The following is an 18789-nucleotide window of genomic DNA, read 5'->3' on the forward strand; positions in this document are numbered from 1 at the left end:
AAATATATATACAGCAATGTACACTCTTCCAAAAGGTTCTTCAGCTGTCCCAATAGGAGAACCATTTTTGGTTCCAGGGAGAACCCTTTTTGGTTCCACGTAGAACCCTGTGTGGAAAGGGTTTTACATGAAACCCAAAAGAGCCCTATCTGGAACCAATGGGTTCTACCTGGAACCAAAAATAGTTATTTGAAAGGGTTCTCCTTTCGGGACAGCCGAAGAACCCTTTAAGGTTCTAGATAGCACCTTTTTTTCCTTACGAGTGTACAGGGTGTTCATTTTTCAGTTGCGTCAGTATGTAAATCGAATCATTATGCTCTCATCCGCTGTGCCTCATGGCTCCTAATACGGTCGATATATTGTCTGTTAAAAACGTATTATTTTAATTGTATATATCTCTATAGTATACATTATATGTCATTTGGATGAGGTACAGTTGGAATGTACATAAGTCTACACGTGTTTAATAGCTATCTGAATGTTCCCTTCCCTTCTCACCCTCCCTTGTCCTAATATGATACTCTCTCACCCCTAATGTACAGTAATAATGTTAATGATTTCCTTTGCGCCATTAGTTGATTGTTTAATAGTTCTGGACAGCGAAGCTGAGTGTTAATATCACTGGCCACTCACTTATGAAGCTGTAAAATATGAACCATATTCAGTGGATTTATGGAGGCATATTCATTTTTTAAATCAATTCAAATAAAATGTATGAAAAATGTTTCATGGCATTTTGTGTCCAGATTATTGAAATGGTAGTGGTGTGGAGAAATGTATCACTTGTTAGGTCGGAATTGGAAATAGCACACATTAGGTTTATATTTAGCTTTCATATTAAGCCTCCATAACTTCATCTGAACATGGAATTACTTCAATCAAGGTGAGTAAACAACACACATATTTGGACATCATTTCAAACTTTATTTTTTTTTTTAAAATGTAATCGATAATTAGGACAGGTCAACTCAAGTTGTAAACTACAATAACAGTTTTGCTCAGAGTTCAACTGGAGAGCGTGGGAACTACAAAGTGAGTTATAATAGCAGGAAGACCAGAACTAATACTGGACACAACCTCTTACACACTAACAACTGTACAGTACAGTAGCTAATGTATACAGTCATCTGATAAAAGTTTACATCTTTCACTGTAGATAACATTACAAAAGGAATTTCCTTTACATCAATGAGTACTTATGTTTCTTATTAATGTATGCCCTAAAAAACTGTTAGAAAAGTTGTTAGCAATTTTGCTGTTGAGGGTACCAGCAAAATAACCTTTAAAACCCCAGTAATTGCACAAGGTTTTAACTTGATGCTGCTTTAAATGAAGACATGCAATAAATTATTTTTGATTTGAGTGAGAATAATTTTGTCACCTCAAACAAAAAGGATGTTATGTAATATTACCAAAAATCCAATATATTTTGTTTTTCCAACAATGACCCTGAAAAATTTTAAGCTAAGCATTTTAGTAAGAAATGCTTCATTTGTATTATTCACACAGAGTATTAAATCCCCAACAAGATTTTCCTATGAGAAATTAGGAAAGAAATACATGTTATCACTACTATCCAACTCTTTGTTGTGTAGCTGCTACAGGCCCCTATAAACCTACAGGACAAACAAATAGGAACCATGCTGAGATAGAGCATCAACTTCCACTTCCTGCTTCCTATGATGCACCACTAATCCATCGGGGTGCGCTCCCTCTTCTTCCCCTCCCGCTTCGGCTTCTTGGCATCTGCAAAAACAGGTGGGCATCAGGTTAGAATCTACATGCATACTGTCACCTACCCTGCGGTCAGGTTTTTGAAGATCATAACCTGCCTTTCAGACAGTCTTCCATGAAAAGTGAATTTGCCAGTTTTCTAGATATCATGAACCATTTGGGTTTTAGTAGAACTTGTCATTGGTCATCAAACAGGGAATATCTTTTGCTATTTTTATTTAGGCCTTAACTGGCACTCCACTTCAAGATCCTGTCTCACTCATTCATTCCCTGGATGTGTTGTTAATCCTACCACAGGTTTACTGTGCATGTGGACAAACATGAAAAGTGCTTTATCATCGTCCCAGAGTGGCTTTAGTACCTGGCAGCCGTGACAGGAACCACAGTCCATACCCCAGTCTCTGGTCTGATGAACAGGAGCAACATACCCCAGTCAGTCAGTCAGTCAGTCAGTCAGTCAGTCAGTCAGTCAGTCAGTCAGTCAGTCAGTCAGTCAGTCAGTCAGTCAGTCAGTCAGTCAGTCTGTCTGTCTGTCTGTCTGTCTGTCTGTCTGTCTGTCTGTCTGTCTGTCTGTCTGTCTGTCTGTCTGTCTGTCTGTCTGTCTGTCTGTCTGTCTGTCTGTGTGTGTGTGTGTGTGTGTGTGTGTGTGTGTGTGTGTGTGTGTGTGTGTGTGTGTGTGTGTGTGTGTGTGTGTGTGTGTGTGTGTGTGTGTGTGTGTGTGTGTGTGTGTTTAGAAGAGCGTGAGGGGGAAAGTAAACAACAAGGAAAAGGCAGGACTCATCTATAGTCTGTTTCCCCCAGGAGCTCCTATCATTGTAGATTACAGGGTGGGATGTTGTTGGTGGGCGGTAACAGACGAGGATGTCAACTGGCTAATCAACACCTGTTTGTTTTGTACCTGATCTAAAGCAAGTTCCCACCTGCCACTAATTTAAGATCCTCCCACGTCAGTTTGTTGATGAAAGCCTTGCCACCCTCTCCAGCTAATCTGAGAAAAAGGTCCTCAACATAAACAAACACTCCATCAATACTACTGTACGTTGCTGCTCCACTGCAACATATTAGAACAATTCAAACTGTATTTAAATTTACAGCACATGAATCGATCTATTCACCACCAATGCAGCATTAGCCAATATACTGTACCAAGCCAAGTATTGTGCAGTACAATAAGCCATCAGCATTAAACAGTAACAAAGTCATGAAAACATTGAGGAATCATTTGCTTATCCTTCACATGCCCTTTAATAATCTATGTGAAACATCCGATCAGCGGTGGAGCATTAATGTGAAGAATGTGATGATAATCAGCATATAAAGTATTGTAAATCATCCCGATGCTAATCGTTCATCCCTGATAAACAAACAATGCAATCCATCGGTAAATACAGAAGTAATGATTCCTTGCTTGTATATCATTTGCAAATCATTAATAAGTGGGTATAAATGAACCCGTTGTAAGGGTCGATATGCATCAGGCCAATGTACAGACCTAGAGATGACTCACAAGTGTCAGACTGATTGATGATAGCCTACCAGATGTTGCCTGTGCTACTAACTTGCATAATGTGTGTGCAATCACTCGAATCCTCCTCAAATATAATGCTGACGTCAATGCCCCAGGGACCTGCTATCTAATCTATACATTTCTCATAAGCATACGTGTTGCGGACAAGCCTAGAGAGTTCTGTGAGTTTGGAGATTGGGACGTGGGTGTTTATACAAATCCACTGAAAATTGCTCCTCGCTCCATTTGTTTGGCCGTTTTTAATTTGTTTAACTGTGTTTTTGCCTGTGCCTTTGTAAGCACATTTGTCTCCCTAGGGAGACAGAGAGGATCACATTCCCTCTGCGAGCCCCGTCTGTGAGATTGGAGCTCTCACCATGCCGGAGTGCTTTCTGCTGCATAGGCACATTACTGTGTACTCTCTCCGCTCTCATTTCTGCCACCGCACTTTTGACACAGACTCATAATAATCAGAGCGGCTCGGAGAGAATGTGTTTTGAACCGGGATGCCGTGAAACAGGCCGAGTGCAATAAGACTGAATTCTGTGTCTGAATGGGCTGTCTTGTACACAGAGACACAACAGCACAGCCCTTCTCAGGGGAATGATAAACCGTAAAACAACTCCTTGACGTCAGCCGCAGGGTTTTCATCACTATAAAGCCTTTTGTTTCCCCCTAAATCATCTCTGACATTCTCCGCTCCCCACTGTGGCTCCCCTGCTCATTCTTCTGGGTAAGGAGGGAGGAGAATAGGAGAATTCTACAGGTATTCATAATGTTTCATTTCTGCTTCATTTCTGTCACTCTCTGTTTTCCTGCCTTTCCGTTTCATTCCGTGGGGCCCGTCTCTTCCTGAGGTTAGACAAGGGAGAAGACATTGAATCTCAGATCGCTCCCTCGCTGCCTCGCAGCATTGTCTCCTCAAGACTATGGGCCTGACAGATGTTTTCTCCATCGCTCCTGGCAGCAGCAGACAAGGTGGCTGTTTAGAATTGTAAATATGACTGGGTGGATATAGTGGCCCCAGCCGGAAGTGAGATAGTCCCTCGCTCTGGAGCCCGGGTTCATTACAAGTCCTCTGATCCCTCCTCTGTGACTCTGCCTGGCCTGGAATCCCCTTCCAACACACACACAAACACATACAGAGGCAAGCGCGCACACACACACACACACACACACACACACACACACACACACACACACACACACACACAGGCAAGCACGCACACACACACACACACAGAGGCAAGCGCGCACACACATACACACACACACACACACAAACACCGTCAGCCTCTGTTTCCCAGTAACCCTTTAGCTTACCAGGGCTTATCTGTCAAATGGCAGACATGGGAAATCATACTCTCAGATAGCAGGTCTTTCTTTTCAACTCTCTCCATTCTTCTTCTCCACCGTCATCTCTCCCTCCTTTCACACTGTGGTTCTCACCCTCCCCAGGGAAGTAGGCCCGACTTAAAACAGGACTGGCCTCCATCAAACAGGATTCATTTGGGAGTATGTGATAATTCATACAGGTACAGTGCTATACAGTCTTGCTCATGTGCTTGCGCACACGCGCACACACACACACACACACTGTACAGAGATTACCATTAAATGTTATTCACTGCAGAAATAATGTTAATTCTGTGTGTCACCTTGCTATTTCTGTCACTGAAATACATGTGCACCGAAAAAATACACCAACACAAATATGCTTTTAATTTGGATCAGATTCCTTGCACGTGACATCCTAAATAGGCTTTGCTCAGCTTATGTGTAAAGATATTGTAATTTTTTCGAGAACCATTACCCAAGCCAGGGGTTCCACTCCACTGTCAATCTGACATGTTTTTTTCCGTCACAGTGAGAGTCTTACAGTCTTACCAGCTTTTTAGCCTTTTGATTTCCCTAACTCCCAGGTTATTAGGAGGCGAGGGAAACTTGAATTGAACCCAAAATCACAATCAGATTGACAGGAGTGTTTTTCTCTGTCCTCAAGCAGGAAAAACTGTCTTACCTGTAAGCAGCCTGCCTGAAACACAATGAGGCTCTGGTCCAGTCGCTCCTGGAGAGTCTGTTCTGTTCTGGCACACCCTCTCATACAGCAGATTACTGTCAGGGCTGCTGCCAAATCTCCCCTTATTCCAGTTTCACACTCTCAACATATCACCACAGTAGCCGACTTCTCAAAATGCAGTCAGATTGGACACAATGTACACACTAGCCCCATGAGTCCTTTACTGGCAACATCATGGAGCATTCATTATATTTTTAAACAACTTCTGCTCTCACATGATTGGTTTTAACAGTGGGAGTCATCAGCTAAATAACAGACAAGTGGGAGTCGTTAATAAAGCCTTTATGTGGGAAAATAGATGAAAATCTGTGTGTTGTCTTCTACATGTTGGAAACATTCTGTCACTGTATTAATGATGGAGCATTGAACTAAAGTATTCATCTGGTTTACATTTTGTCATGTTTGGACATGAGGTCTTATAACAAACTGAATGGCAAAGAATGTCTTATGTTAAACACGGTTTGATGAATGTTGAATGGCAATGTTCATCAGCGCATTGAATGAAGTAGTTAGACAAACAGGGCTAACTGTGGCTGACCTAAATATTGAATATGCAATTTAATTGATATCAAAATATCATTATTCTATTAAGATACTCATCTAGTTCATTGTATCAGACAGGTGAAATGAACCAAGACTAAATACATTAGGAATCTATAATGTCTGTTGGGTGAAATGCCAACTAAAACCATCATCTGCAATCCTCCATGTCATGTCCTGTGATCAGTAGTTCTGTTTGGACCATCTCAGTCTCACTGCTTTCCATAATTGAAAGAGAAAAATCGATGTTTCTTGACGTCTCCTATTGTCTTCTTTAAATGGGTGAGTCTAGACGTCTACTGGCAGTTACTGAGAGAATGCAGCATTACATTTTCATACTTGTACTGCTCAATACTTGTATTTACCTTAGTTCACCCGAGTTGAAGACTTATAGAAATCACTCCCACTGAACATTTTAGGATCAGTGAAGGGGCTAATCCCACCATAGTGGAGCTGGATTAAACATGAATCTCTGACAAGTCCAGCACTATCGCAGAATGAATCATTCAGAGGATGTGGAGTCTTCAGCAGGATGTCATCGGTGTGAGCTGTGAAAGTACTGCCAAATAATATGCTAATAAATATACGTTAGCAAGGTTAAATGGTGAAAAAAGTTGACTGAAAGTGGCAACGTGCTTTAAATATGAAGCATAAAAGGAGCAGGTGAAAATGGTCCTTTTCTGACGGTTGAATTACCTGAAAGTAATATCATCTTCCAGCGCTTCCGCACATTTATGGAGATTCACTCTCCAATGTATTGACTATTGTGTTTAAAATGGATCCTTTAACTTTGTGTTTTGTCCTCTCCAACCATGTACAGTACCAGTCAAAAGTGTGGACACCTACTCATTCAAGGGTTTTTCTTCATTTGGACTATTTTCCACATTGTAGAATAATAGTGAAGCCATTAAAACTATGAAATAATACATATGGAATCATGTAGTAACCAAAAAAAGTGTTGAACAAATCAAAATATATTTTATATTTGTGATTCTTCAAAGTAGCCACCCTTTGCCTTGATGACAGCTTTGCATTCTCTCAACCAGCTTCATGAGGTAGTCACCTGGAATGCATTTCAATTAACAAGTGTGCCTTGTTAAAAGTTAATTTGTTGAAATTCTTTCCTTCTTAATGCATTTGAGCCAATCTGTTGTGCTGAGACAAGGTAAGGGTGGTATACAGAAGATAGAACTATTTGGTAAAAGACCAAGTCCATATTATGGCAAAACAACACAAATAAGCAAAGAGAAACTAAAGTCCATCATTACTTCAGTCAGTCAATACGGAACATTTCAAGACTTTGAAAGTTTCTTTAAGCACATTCGCAAAAACCATCAAGCGCTATGATAAAACTCTCTCTCATGAGGACAGGAAAGGAAAGGAAGACCCAGTTACCTCTGCTGCAGTGGATAAGGGCTCCCGAGTGGCACAGAGTCTAAGGCACTGCATCTCAGTGTAAGAGGCGTCATTATATACCCTGGTTTGATCCCGGGCTGTATCACAACCGGCCGTGATCGGGACTCCCATAGGGCGGCACCCAGCATTATCCAGGTTAAGGGAGGGTTTGGCCAGGGTAGGCCATCATTGTAAAATAAGAATTTGTTGTTAACTGACTTGCCTAGCTAAATAAAGGTTCAATTAAAAAATACAAAAACAATAATAATACGTTAATTAGAGTTACCAGCCTCAGAAATTGCAACCCAAATAAATGCAGACACATCTCAACATCAGACACAACAGACAGACACACAAGTAACAGACACATCTCAGCATCAACTGTTCAGAGGAGACTGCTTGAATCAGGCCTTCATGGTTGAATTGCTGCAAAGATACCATTTCTAAAGGACCCAAATAAAATAATAAGAAGAGACATGCTTGGGCCAAGAAACACGAGCAATGGACATTAGACCAGTGGGAATCTGTCCTTTGGTCTGATGCATTCTGCAGCGACACGCCATCCCATCTGGTTTGGGCTTAGTGGGACTATCATTTTTTTTCAATAGGACAATGACCTAACACACCTTCAGGCTGTGTAAGGTCTATTTGACCAAGAAGGAGAGTGATGGAGTGCTGCATCAGATGACCTGGCCTCCACAATCACCTGACCTCAACCCAATTGAGATGGTTTGGGATGAGTTGGACCGCAGAGTGAAGGAAAAGCAGCCAACAAAAGCAGCTCAGTATATGTGGGAACTCCATCAAGACTGTTGGAAAAGCATTCCAAGTGAAGCTGGTTAAGAGAATGCATGTGCAAAGCTGCCATCAAGCCAAAGTGTAGCTACTTTGAAGAATCTAAAATATAACAAATATTTTGATTTGTTTAACACCATTTAAGATTATTCCATGTGTTATTTCATAGTGTTTATGTCTTCACTATTATTGTACAATGTAGAAAATAGTCAAAATAAAGAAAAACCCTTGAATGAGTAGGTGTGTCCAAACTTTTGACTGGTACTGTATATATATTTTTAGCCTAGTGATATATTGACTGGTACCTACACTATTTCCTGGTATTGTAAGTTAAACATTCACTAAACATGTGTTCCCATTGCAGTGGTTTATCTTACCATTCAAACCCCTCAGGATATACACTACTGGTAAAGACATATATGTATCATATATGTAAATCTATGGCTTTGCTGGTATGCTCTCCCACACTCCCCCTCAGCCTACCTTGCAGCTTGGTCTTAGGGATCTTGCCACAGGGCTTGGTGGCGCTCACTGTGTTAGGACAGGTGGCATCCATGAGAGCTCGTTTCAGCACCCCTGACCGGTTCTTCTTCCCCGTCACCATGTCACACTCTCCCCAGGCCTGGAAGTCATACTTGCATTCACCTACAGAAAGATGGTTACAACAGACATACATGTACAATGCAAAACACACATTTTACAGGATTGTTACAGACATACCTACTGTATATACACTACCGTTCAAAAGCTTGAGGTCACTTGCCCTTGTTTTTAACGAAAAGCACATTATTTGTCCATTAAAATAACATTAATAAATCTTCTTTGGGATCGGTGTCCCTTCCACGGGACAGTTGAGCTAACGTAGATTAATGCAATTTGCATGAGGTTGTAAGTAACAAGAACATTTCTCAGGACATAGACATATCTGATATTGTCAGAAAGCTTAAATTATTGTTAATCTAACTGCACTGTCCAATATACAGTAGCTATTACAGTGAAATAATGCCATGCTATTGTTTGAGGAATGTGCACAATTTTGAACATGAAAAGTTATTAATAAACCAATTAGGCACATTTAGGCAGTCTTGATACAACATTTTGAACAGAAATGCAATGTTTCATTGGATCAGTCTACACATTCTAAACTTTGCACATACACTGATGTCATCTAGTGGCCAAAATCTAAATTGCACCTGGGCTGGAATAATACATTATGGCCTTTCTCTTGCATTTCAAAGATGATGGTACAGAGAAAATACAAAATAATGGTTGTTTTTTTCTTTGCCATTGTCTTTTACCAGATCTATTGTGTGATATTCGACTACATTCCTTTCACATTTCCTTAAACTTCAACGTTTTTCCTTTCAAATGGTATCAAGAATATGCATATCCTTGCTTCAGGGCCTGAGCTACAGGCAGTTAGATTTGGGTATGTCATTTTAGGCGAAAATTGAAAAAAGGGGGCTAATCCTTGATCAGAAATACAGTGTCATTTGAAAATAAAGTGAAATGTACGCATACCACGCTGCACCTTGGTCTCCTTCTAACGACGGACGTAACAACAAATGAATACATACCATATCATACTAATTTGAGTGTCCCAGATTTGTAATTACTATGTTACGTTTACCCCTAAATCCAGGTTGCTTGTATTATGGTGATTGTAGCACCCAGAAGACATCCCATAGATTTAATACAGCTGATCAAGCAGAAAATTACATGTAATTACATTTTTCGGCCTAGAATCAGCAATTAAGACCTGGACCCTCAAGCTCAGAGAGCTGCTGTTCAGGAACATGCTTTCTTTTACTGGAAATTTTTTATTTATTTTTTGTAATCTATTAAATAATCTGATCTTCTACTCAAAAACACCAGAACTGGTCATATTTGAAAAAATATTTACATTCCAACGATTCTCAGCCCCAGGACTTTCTTTATCAACCACCAACTGGTGCACCGTGTTATTAGCCAATGTTTGGCTTTCCTGCCAAGACCGGATTGTCTCCTTTATGCTCCATTTTGCCCAGTTTCTCCACTGAAGATTCCATCTGTCTTTCCCATACACAGATAGTCTGGCATTCTCTGCCTTTCAAAGATGGCCTCCACTCCCTCACTTGATATTTTATTCTCTTTATGGAAGGAAAACATTTAAGCAGTCTACAGGTTGGATTTCATTAAGGATCTTATTTTACATTATATTCAGTCCTCCTTAAACTCCTCCCCCAAGGATGTAGGGCTGTTCCAGGAAAGGTTAGCCATGCCCCGTTCTTGTGTGTAAGAATGTGTCCGCATTCGTGTGTGTGTGTGCGTGTTTGTGTGTCTGTTTGTGTGTCTGTCATCCCTCCATCTCTCCCTTCCTTTTGTTGGACTCTGGCGTAGCTCCCTCTTGGCTGTGACACTCGTTTCCCTACTCCTCAGGACCATTGTTCTGGGAATTCTACAGGGATCTTCAAAACAGAGTGCTCTAAAAGCGTGTGCCTCTGTACCTATAATTTGGCAGTGAACACTTGTAGCATATGGGCATGTGTGAACCTTACTCCTCAGCCTGAAGTGTCCCCACTAGCGCCAGAGAATAGCTAGCTTTTCATGTGGTGCCGACTGGTAAGACGCTTCAGGTGGGCGGTCACGTGTGCTAGCAAAGCACACGTGACTGCCTGAGTGTGAGCTGAATCAGGAGTAAGTGGTGCTCTATAAGCAAGTAGGGAAAGTAGCAGGAAGCCCATGCTCTGTTTGAAGATGACACACATCCCTGCTGTATACACCCAGGCTGTAATTTCCTGAACCAGGCCATCATTCTCTGGGGATGTCCATACATGAAAAGTGAATTGGAAGCTAAACTGAAATCCTACTCCATTGAGTAGCAGAATGTTTTCCCCTTTAATGGACATGGATACACAACAAAAAATATGACCAAAAAAGCATGACATAAAATCCCTAGACCAGTCATGTTCGTGCTGAATTGTAAATGTGAGTCCGCTCCCCATGACCACACTCACACACCTCCAAACTGCTTCTTCCAGTTACAGGGGATCTTGCAGCGCTGGGTCTTGATGGTCTGCTTGCAGTCGGTGCCAGTGCGTGTGCCCTCCCTGGTGCCCAGGCCGCAGTCACCCTCGTTGGCCACACACACACTCCACTGCCACTCCCCACAGTCCGACTTACGCTCCTTCTTCCCTGCAGGGTCGCACACACACACCAACCTTATACTGCAGTTATGTCTGGAATACAATTATGTGGGCTGTAATTAGGCCCGTCTAGAGCTATACTACCACTGTGAAAGGTCAAAGCATTCAAATGTATAAAGCACCGAGATGTGCGTCTGTCATTGTGATTCTGCAGTGAGCCCCCCTGCTTAAAGTATATTTATGCACAAATCTGACCTGATTTGAGCTTTACATCAAATTACCATTCATACCTTGTAGCAGGTACTGTAATAGGAGATCCCCCTCCATCCACATATCAACTGTCTGACTGCTACCAATCTGCCGGTGTTTCTCACCTTGTTTCTCAGCTTTCCCCCCCTCGCCTGCTGTCACTGTGAGGACCAGGAGGGCCATGACGGCCAGAAGCGTCCACTGCTGCTGTCCTGACATGCTAGGAGAGAGGGAGAACAGGCACTGAGGAATAACAAGTACAGCAACCTATGTAACACCACCCTCTCATTTCTTCAGACGAAGGGGCAGACCTGACAAAGAACCACAGCATGCCCCTACTTACATGTATGGTTCACAGTTACAGGTGAAGGCAAGCTCAGGCTATTTGTGGAATAAATGGTTGTTATTTGCTCCAATGGCCTGCTGTGTGCTGCACTGTGCTCGTGTCTACAGACGTGTATGATGACATGGGGAAATTATCGGCTGTCAGACAATGATACAGATGATTTGGAAATAGAAATAAACATGTTTTTGCATGTTCTTTATGAATAGACTAATTGTTTTCCCTCCAGGCGCTCTCCGGCCTCCGAGCGGCCAAATAAAGAGAAGCACCATTCTAATCGCGGGTGCTGCTGTGCTCGGGAACTCTGGGTGGTGGAATTAGCGCATTCATTCCCTCTTTTCACTTTCCCCCTGTTTATTTTGGAGATACCCTAAAACCCACAGAAGGGGAATCAGCGTGAGATTTAAGCAATTACAGAACATCTTGGATGCCAAAATACTCTACTGTGCCCAGATGACTGCAAAAGGTACAGCCTGGCGGGGAAATCATTTACATTCGTCAATTTTAATTAATCATGAGCTGACATGGCTCTTACCGCCGCCCTGACGCACTTGGCCCTGTATTTTTAGTCCTCTCCAGTTTGAGACTTTGCAGAAGTTGATGCTCCCGACGTCTATTAGCCATGTAGGCAAGGTGATAATCAATTTTTAAAAATGGCATTCAAACTCTCTCCTTTACTGTATTATTAACCATTATTAATAGAGTGTTCACTGGTTGAATTCACTTCTGCTCTCCGTGCATCTATATATAATGAGTCTACTCTGAGTTGAACTCATCTGAACCCTTACAGTACAGGGCTTGAACCCTCAACAGTGGAAGCATACAGCATACCCACTTTAACTCAGAGGCAGAATAACATTTGATTTGATTTGAGAACCCCTTTAGACAGACTGTTTTCTTGCCAGAAGCAGTTTGGTGTCAGTCAAACTGTTCAGCCAATGGTCCATTCTTCTCTCTATTCCAAGAAAAATCTTGTTAGTCCAACAGCTTTGATCGTTTCTGTAAATAGACAACCCCGCGAAACCTAAAGTGTTTTCTGAGAAATTCCCCAATCGTACTCCAGGTTTGCGACCACACCATTTTGGAAGCTACAACATTGTGACTTCTCGAAGGAGAAGTCTTTCCCCTTAATGATTAATAAGCAGTCTGCAGATGAGTTCCAGTCCAGGTGTAGTTGAGGAGGGCTACAGGTTAAAGGGGGATATCAACCTCCTGCAGTGTTCAGTACAGTATGTTCAGACAGAATAGTTTGCTGAGGGGTAGACTACAGGGTTTCCCTCATTGCAATGGAATCAAGTGTTCCTCCTTTCACTCACTGGTGCTGTGCATGAAATATTTACACCCAATCCCTTTCTGTCTCTCAGAGCATGACAACACTTTCCATAATGGATGAATGGATTGATTCAGTACACTTGACTTTTAGATAATACATATGCATCTCCATTGTAAACTATTACAAAAAAAATAAGGATGTTTTTATTGTCACATACACCAGATAGGTGCAGTGAAATGTGTTGTTTTACAGGGTCAGCCATAGTAGTACAACGCCTCTGGAGCAAATTAGGCTTAAGTGCCTTGATCAAGGGCACATCGATTTTCCACCTTGTTGGCTCGGATATTCAAACTATCAACCTTTTGGTTACTGGCCCAACACTCTAGCTGCTGCGTCACCTGCCACCCGGCTACTATAGAGTCCAATCAATAATACCTGAGTTCTCAGATACTGTACACACCTTGCATACTGTACCATACCCAGGATATCGTATGATATTTAACTTGTATTTGGGGATAAAGTTAGGATTTTTTGCGGCCCTGAACCCTGTGAAAAGTAATGTGGGTTTGACTTCCTAAGGTGCTACTTCACCCGCATTGGCCCATAGTGAGATCCTAACTGGGGTAAATCATCTGACAGAGTAACAGTCAGGAAACATTGAGCCAGAAGAAAAAAAATATCAACGCACCATTGATTCTTGATTCAATCCCTGTTCTGTCCACTGCTCAGGGAAAAAAAAAATCTCACTATCCCTCCCAACACCCATAGATAATTTCAAATTGTGGGATTCATATCTTCTCATATCACAACCAGACACCCTATAACAGTGGGATTCAAAGTTGGGGTCGTGAACCTCAAGTTGAGTGCCAAAATGGGACATTTTTATAGATATTTAAAATTAAATTAAAATTAAAATACCAAACAACGCAGAGTACAGATTATTGTATTGGACAATATACAAACATTTTGATAAAGATTATTTGAAAAATACAATTTTATTGAGTGAATATATTTGTGACTATTGTCCAATGTCCTCTGTCACATAAGCCAAAGTCTTCCCTGATTATGTATGTCCTGATTATGTATTATGTGTCGATTAACACCCGTTTTTTGTGAAAAGCACATTTATTGATTGTTATTGATGTGGGGATATTTATCATGTGGAATATATTACCTGAATGTGTATGTACCTTTTTCATACCTTTATTGAAGTTGACTGTCAATTAGGTAATTGATAGGGTTTGTGGTGCATTCTGGGTAATAGGTATTGCTACAAGAAGATTATAATTTCTTTGCTTGTTAGACAAGCCATCCAGGTAACAGGTTGGCTTGCTGCCAGTTAGTGCTGAGCGATTTATCAACATATCTGTTATTGTCTGTTTTTTAAACAACTAATTGACAGTGAGCTCAATAGTGAAATTGCACAGAATCTCCATGGATGAATCAGATCCAGCCTGAACTGTGCAATATAGTAGGGAGTTGTAGTTTCAAGCAGACCAATATTCTGCATAGTTTAGCGCGTACAACATGGTAATTAACTACAATGACCATAATCTAACTGTCCGGTCTGTGTTTCCAAAGACAGTACAGTTTGAAACTATGTATGTTTCTTTACGCCTGCTACGGAGGAGACAAGAATGCTGTATCGCGAGGGGATGTAGAGATCAGCTGTTGCTTGGCAAGGTATCTCTACCTGAAAATAGATGATCAAAGGAATTGATGGTTGGTATTCAGGTGTCATAAAAGCATGCATTATTTACTTTGAAGAACTACAAAATAGTGATTTTTGTCAGACAGCATAGGCAGTAGCTCTATAGCGATTAGATGATGACTTGGAATGAATTAAGTGTCACGCCCTGGCCTTAGTATTTTGTGTTTTCTTTACTATTTTGGTCAGGCCAGGGTGTGACATGGGTGATTTATGTGTCTTGTCTTGTCTAGGGGTTTATTAGATTTATTGGGTTGTGTTTAGTAGAGTTGTCTAGGAAAGTCTATGGTTGCCTGGAGTGGTTCTCAATCAGAGGCAGGTGATTATCGTTGTCTCTGATTGGGAACCATATTTAGGCAGCCATATTCTTTGGGTATTTCATGGGTGATTGTTCCTGTCTCTGTGTTTGTTGCACAAGATAGGGCTGTTTCGGTTTTTCACGTTTCTTGTTTTGTATATTGTTCATTTTTCATCTTTCATTAAAGATGTATAAAGATAGCCACGCCGCATTTTGGTCCTCCTCTCTTTCACCAGAAGAAAACCGTAACATTAAAAAAGTAATCAAATAAATCTAATATAATATACACAAGAATTGAATTATTTTATTAAAGTAAACTAATGTGAATAAATTATGGTTAATAAGTGATAAGCAATAATTGGCAGTCACTACCATCATGGGACTTTTCATTGTATTCATTGTTTTATTCTGTGTTGTTACAGCATTCAACACTAATAATCGAAACCGAAATCGAAAACCTTTCATTTTTAATGTAACCGAAACCGACCGCAAAATGCACTAATGGTTCAGCACTCCTGCCAAGTTTACAGGAATGATTGAAGCCTGTGTTTTCTTTGGTTAGAGATTTATTTGATTCCCGTCTGTAGATCTGCGTTGTTGCAAAAACAAAATCCATGATCAACTTCACAGTATTTATTGGTTACTTTTCATTTCAATTAGAATTGAAGGTTATTTGTTGAAGTAAAAAAATGTAAATGTACCGCTTTTAAGGTTGTCATTAGATTTGAGGTGGGGTGAGGTCGTGAGAAATGATTGTGAAAAAAAGTAGGGTCCCCAGAAATTCTGGTGGGGAAATGGGGTCCAAGCTGAAAAAGTTTGAATACCACTGGAAGCCAAATGAGAAGACCTAATACGATGAGTCATCACTCCTATCTGTCACAATGAAGTGGGATTCTTTCCTGTGGCGCAGCAGGGAAGATCACAGTGTGGAGTGCTGGGTAGGCGTGTGAGGCTCAACCCCACCCACTCCGTTAGAGGAGGACGACATGGCTTAGGGACCACAGGAGAACATGCGTTCACCAGCTGCCAAGCAGGCGGGTGCACCTCAGTCCTCCTCAGCCCTCGACAGAAACACTGTGGCAGACAGTCCATGAGCCAGGCAGAATTAGTCCTGTCAAACACTCCATTTCCCCATTGATCTGTGAACAGCGGTGGCGGCGCTCAGATAGAGAAGCAATGGAGGATAGCTAGCTAGACGCTGGGCCTGAAATCGATGGGCCCTCAATGAAGCGCTCCAGGGCTATGCACAAAAGGCTGTGCCACTCAGAGGCCAAGACGAGCCCTGGAACTCACCACAAACTCCTTCACCTCCACTCCCGCTCCACTCCCTCTCTCATTGATACTGCTTCCATAGTTATAAAGCCTCTATTCATATTATCTATTCATATTATCTGATCCTTTCAGTAGCATTTCAGCCAAAGGAACGGAGGCAATAAAGTGTTTAGCCGTGGAAGAAAAGAGCCGTTAAAATGAATAAATTAAAAGACGGTAGAAAGAGAAATGACTGGAGGTTATTAGCTTTCTAAAGTTACATGCAAAATATTGGACCACAGTCATCCTGCAAAGAACGAAAATGTACACTTGATCTTTTTTTCATGTTTTAATATTTTGAACGGAATAGATGATATGGTAATCCAACCATTGCAAGTCTCTACTGGTATGATAGAGGGAAATATCCTAACAAATGAGGGGGATAAAGAAAATAAAACATGCATTGAATTCTATCCTCCTAAAGGCTCAGAGGCAAATCCCCATTTTCTTAAACCAGCAAGAATTAAATTATACATAGAGCGTATTTAGAGATAAGTGTAGCCTTTCAAAGCAGGTTAGGTTCAAATAAACCTTCCGCTGTTCATCCAACCTCAGCCGCTCACAGATTAGGAAAAAAAATAGGCCTAACAGGGAGCAGTAACTCCCTCCCTTCCCTGTCCTATGCCTAGTATTGTTGTTGCAAAATGTAATGCTACATGACAATACTCTGTTATCTTAGTGAGAAGGTGACCGACAATAACACTGCAACGGTGTTTATGTAGGCTAGAGATGTCTATCAATGCCACTAAACCAGGGTGTAAAACCTAGTTCTGGAAGTGACATTTGTCAGATTACAGCGTCCTGTGACTGGCTGGTCACCTGGCGGGTTTCTATACTCCTTAAGACGGTGTGATATCTTATTACTTAGCAATATAAAAGGTACAACAACCACTCATGCCTGGTACAGGGCTATGAGAGGGCCAGAAGTCTTTCCTGACTTTGTGAGAAACTCCAGGCCTTAGTAAGATCAGGTCATCACATCATTCTCGATGTTGGCCCCTAGTTTAAAACGTGATGCCAGACTATCTCAAAAGATCACGATTCACTTGTTGGTTTAGCTATTACTTTCTGTTGACTCTTATTGAAAGGGAAAATGTTTGAGTATTTTTCTATTTGTCCTTGGGGAAAGTAGCATGGATATACACCTTTGAGGTGTTTTAGGTCTATTTTAGAGAAGCAGAAAAAGGCTTCATCCAGACACACAGTACATTACAAGGATGTGTTTCTTGTTGAGTGTTTGCCTGTTTGTGTTTCATCATCACACCTTAAGATACATTTCTAAACAGAGGAAAAACATCTTGACTACGGAGTGCAGTGAAAGACTGGTTGCAAACACAGCTACCAGGTATACAGTATGACCGGAACAACAGTATGACCGGAAAAACATAACAAAGTTCACAAAACCCCAGGAAAACAGATATTACTGTATTGCTAGATATTGCTGCACTGTTGGAGCTAGAAACACAAGCCTTTCGCTGCATCCGCGATAACATCTGCAAAACTGTGTACGTGACCAATAAACTTTGATTTGATTTGATAGAAAAAGCCTCCTACCCCAAACCTCCACCAGCCTGAGGAAGAGCGTCAAAGTCATGGTAAACAAACCTCCACCAGCCTGAGGAAGAGAGTCAAAGTCATGGTAAACAAACCTCCACCAGCCTGAGGAAGAGAGTCAAAGTCATGGTAAACAAACCTCCACCAGCCTGAGGAAGAGAGTCAAAGTCATGGTAAACAAACCTCCACCAGCCAGAGGAAGAGAGTCAAAGTCGTGGTAAACAAACCTCCACCAGCCAGAGGAAGAGAGTCAAAGTCATGGTAAACAAACCTCCACCAGCCTGAGGAAGAGAGTCAAAGTCATGGTAAACAAACCTCCACCAGCCAGAGGAAGAGAGTCAAAGTCATGGTAAACAAACCTCCACCAGCCTGAGGAAGAGAGTCAAAGTCATGGTAAACAAACCTCCACCAGCCTGAGGAAGAGAGTCAAAGTCATGGTAAACAAACCTCCACCAGCCAGAGGAAGAGAGTCAAAGTCATGGTAAACAAACCTCCACCAGCCAGAGGAAGAGAGTCAAAGTCATGGTAAACAAACCTCCACCAGCCAGAGGAAGAGAGTCAAAGTCATGGTAAACAAACCTCCACCAGCCAGAGGAAGAGAGTCAAAGTCATGGTAAACAAACCTCCACCAGCCAGAGGAAGAGAGTCAAAGTCATGATAAACAAACCTCCACCAGTCAGAGGAAGAGAGTCAAAGTCATGGTAAACAAACCTCCACCAGCCTGAGGAAGAGAGTCAAAGTCATGGTAAACAAACCTCCACCAGTCAGAGGAAGAGAGTCAAAGTCATGGTAAACAAACCTCCACCAGCCAGAGGAAGAGAGTCAAAGTCATGGTAAACAAACCTTCACCAGCCAGAGGAAGAGAGTCAAAGTCATG

General features: G+C 41.5%; 1 protein-coding gene across 2 annotated transcripts in view; it reads right to left on the minus strand.

The window, feature by feature from the left end:
• Positions 1-911: 911 nt before the first annotated feature.
• Positions 912-18789, minus strand: part of LOC118366386 (pleiotrophin-A) — a 68048-nt gene continuing 50170 nt past the window's right edge. For both annotated transcript variants that reach the window (XM_052492448.1, XM_052492447.1), the window contains exons 2-5: positions 11551-11645; positions 11052-11225; positions 8535-8696; positions 912-1746 (exon numbers count right to left, since the gene is read on the minus strand). In XM_052492448.1, the coding sequence (XP_052348408.1) occupies positions 1691-1746; positions 8535-8696; positions 11052-11225; positions 11551-11644 (486 nt within the window). In that variant the 5' untranslated portion in view covers position 11645 and the 3' untranslated portion in view covers positions 912-1690. The remainder of the gene's footprint in view (positions 1747-8534; positions 8697-11051; positions 11226-11550; positions 11646-18789) is intronic.

The sequence above is a fragment of the Oncorhynchus keta genome, chromosome 33, assembly GCF_023373465.1.
Source record: "Oncorhynchus keta strain PuntledgeMale-10-30-2019 chromosome 33, Oket_V2, whole genome shotgun sequence".
In the NCBI taxonomy this organism is placed as follows: Eukaryota; Metazoa; Chordata; class Actinopteri; order Salmoniformes; family Salmonidae; genus Oncorhynchus; species Oncorhynchus keta.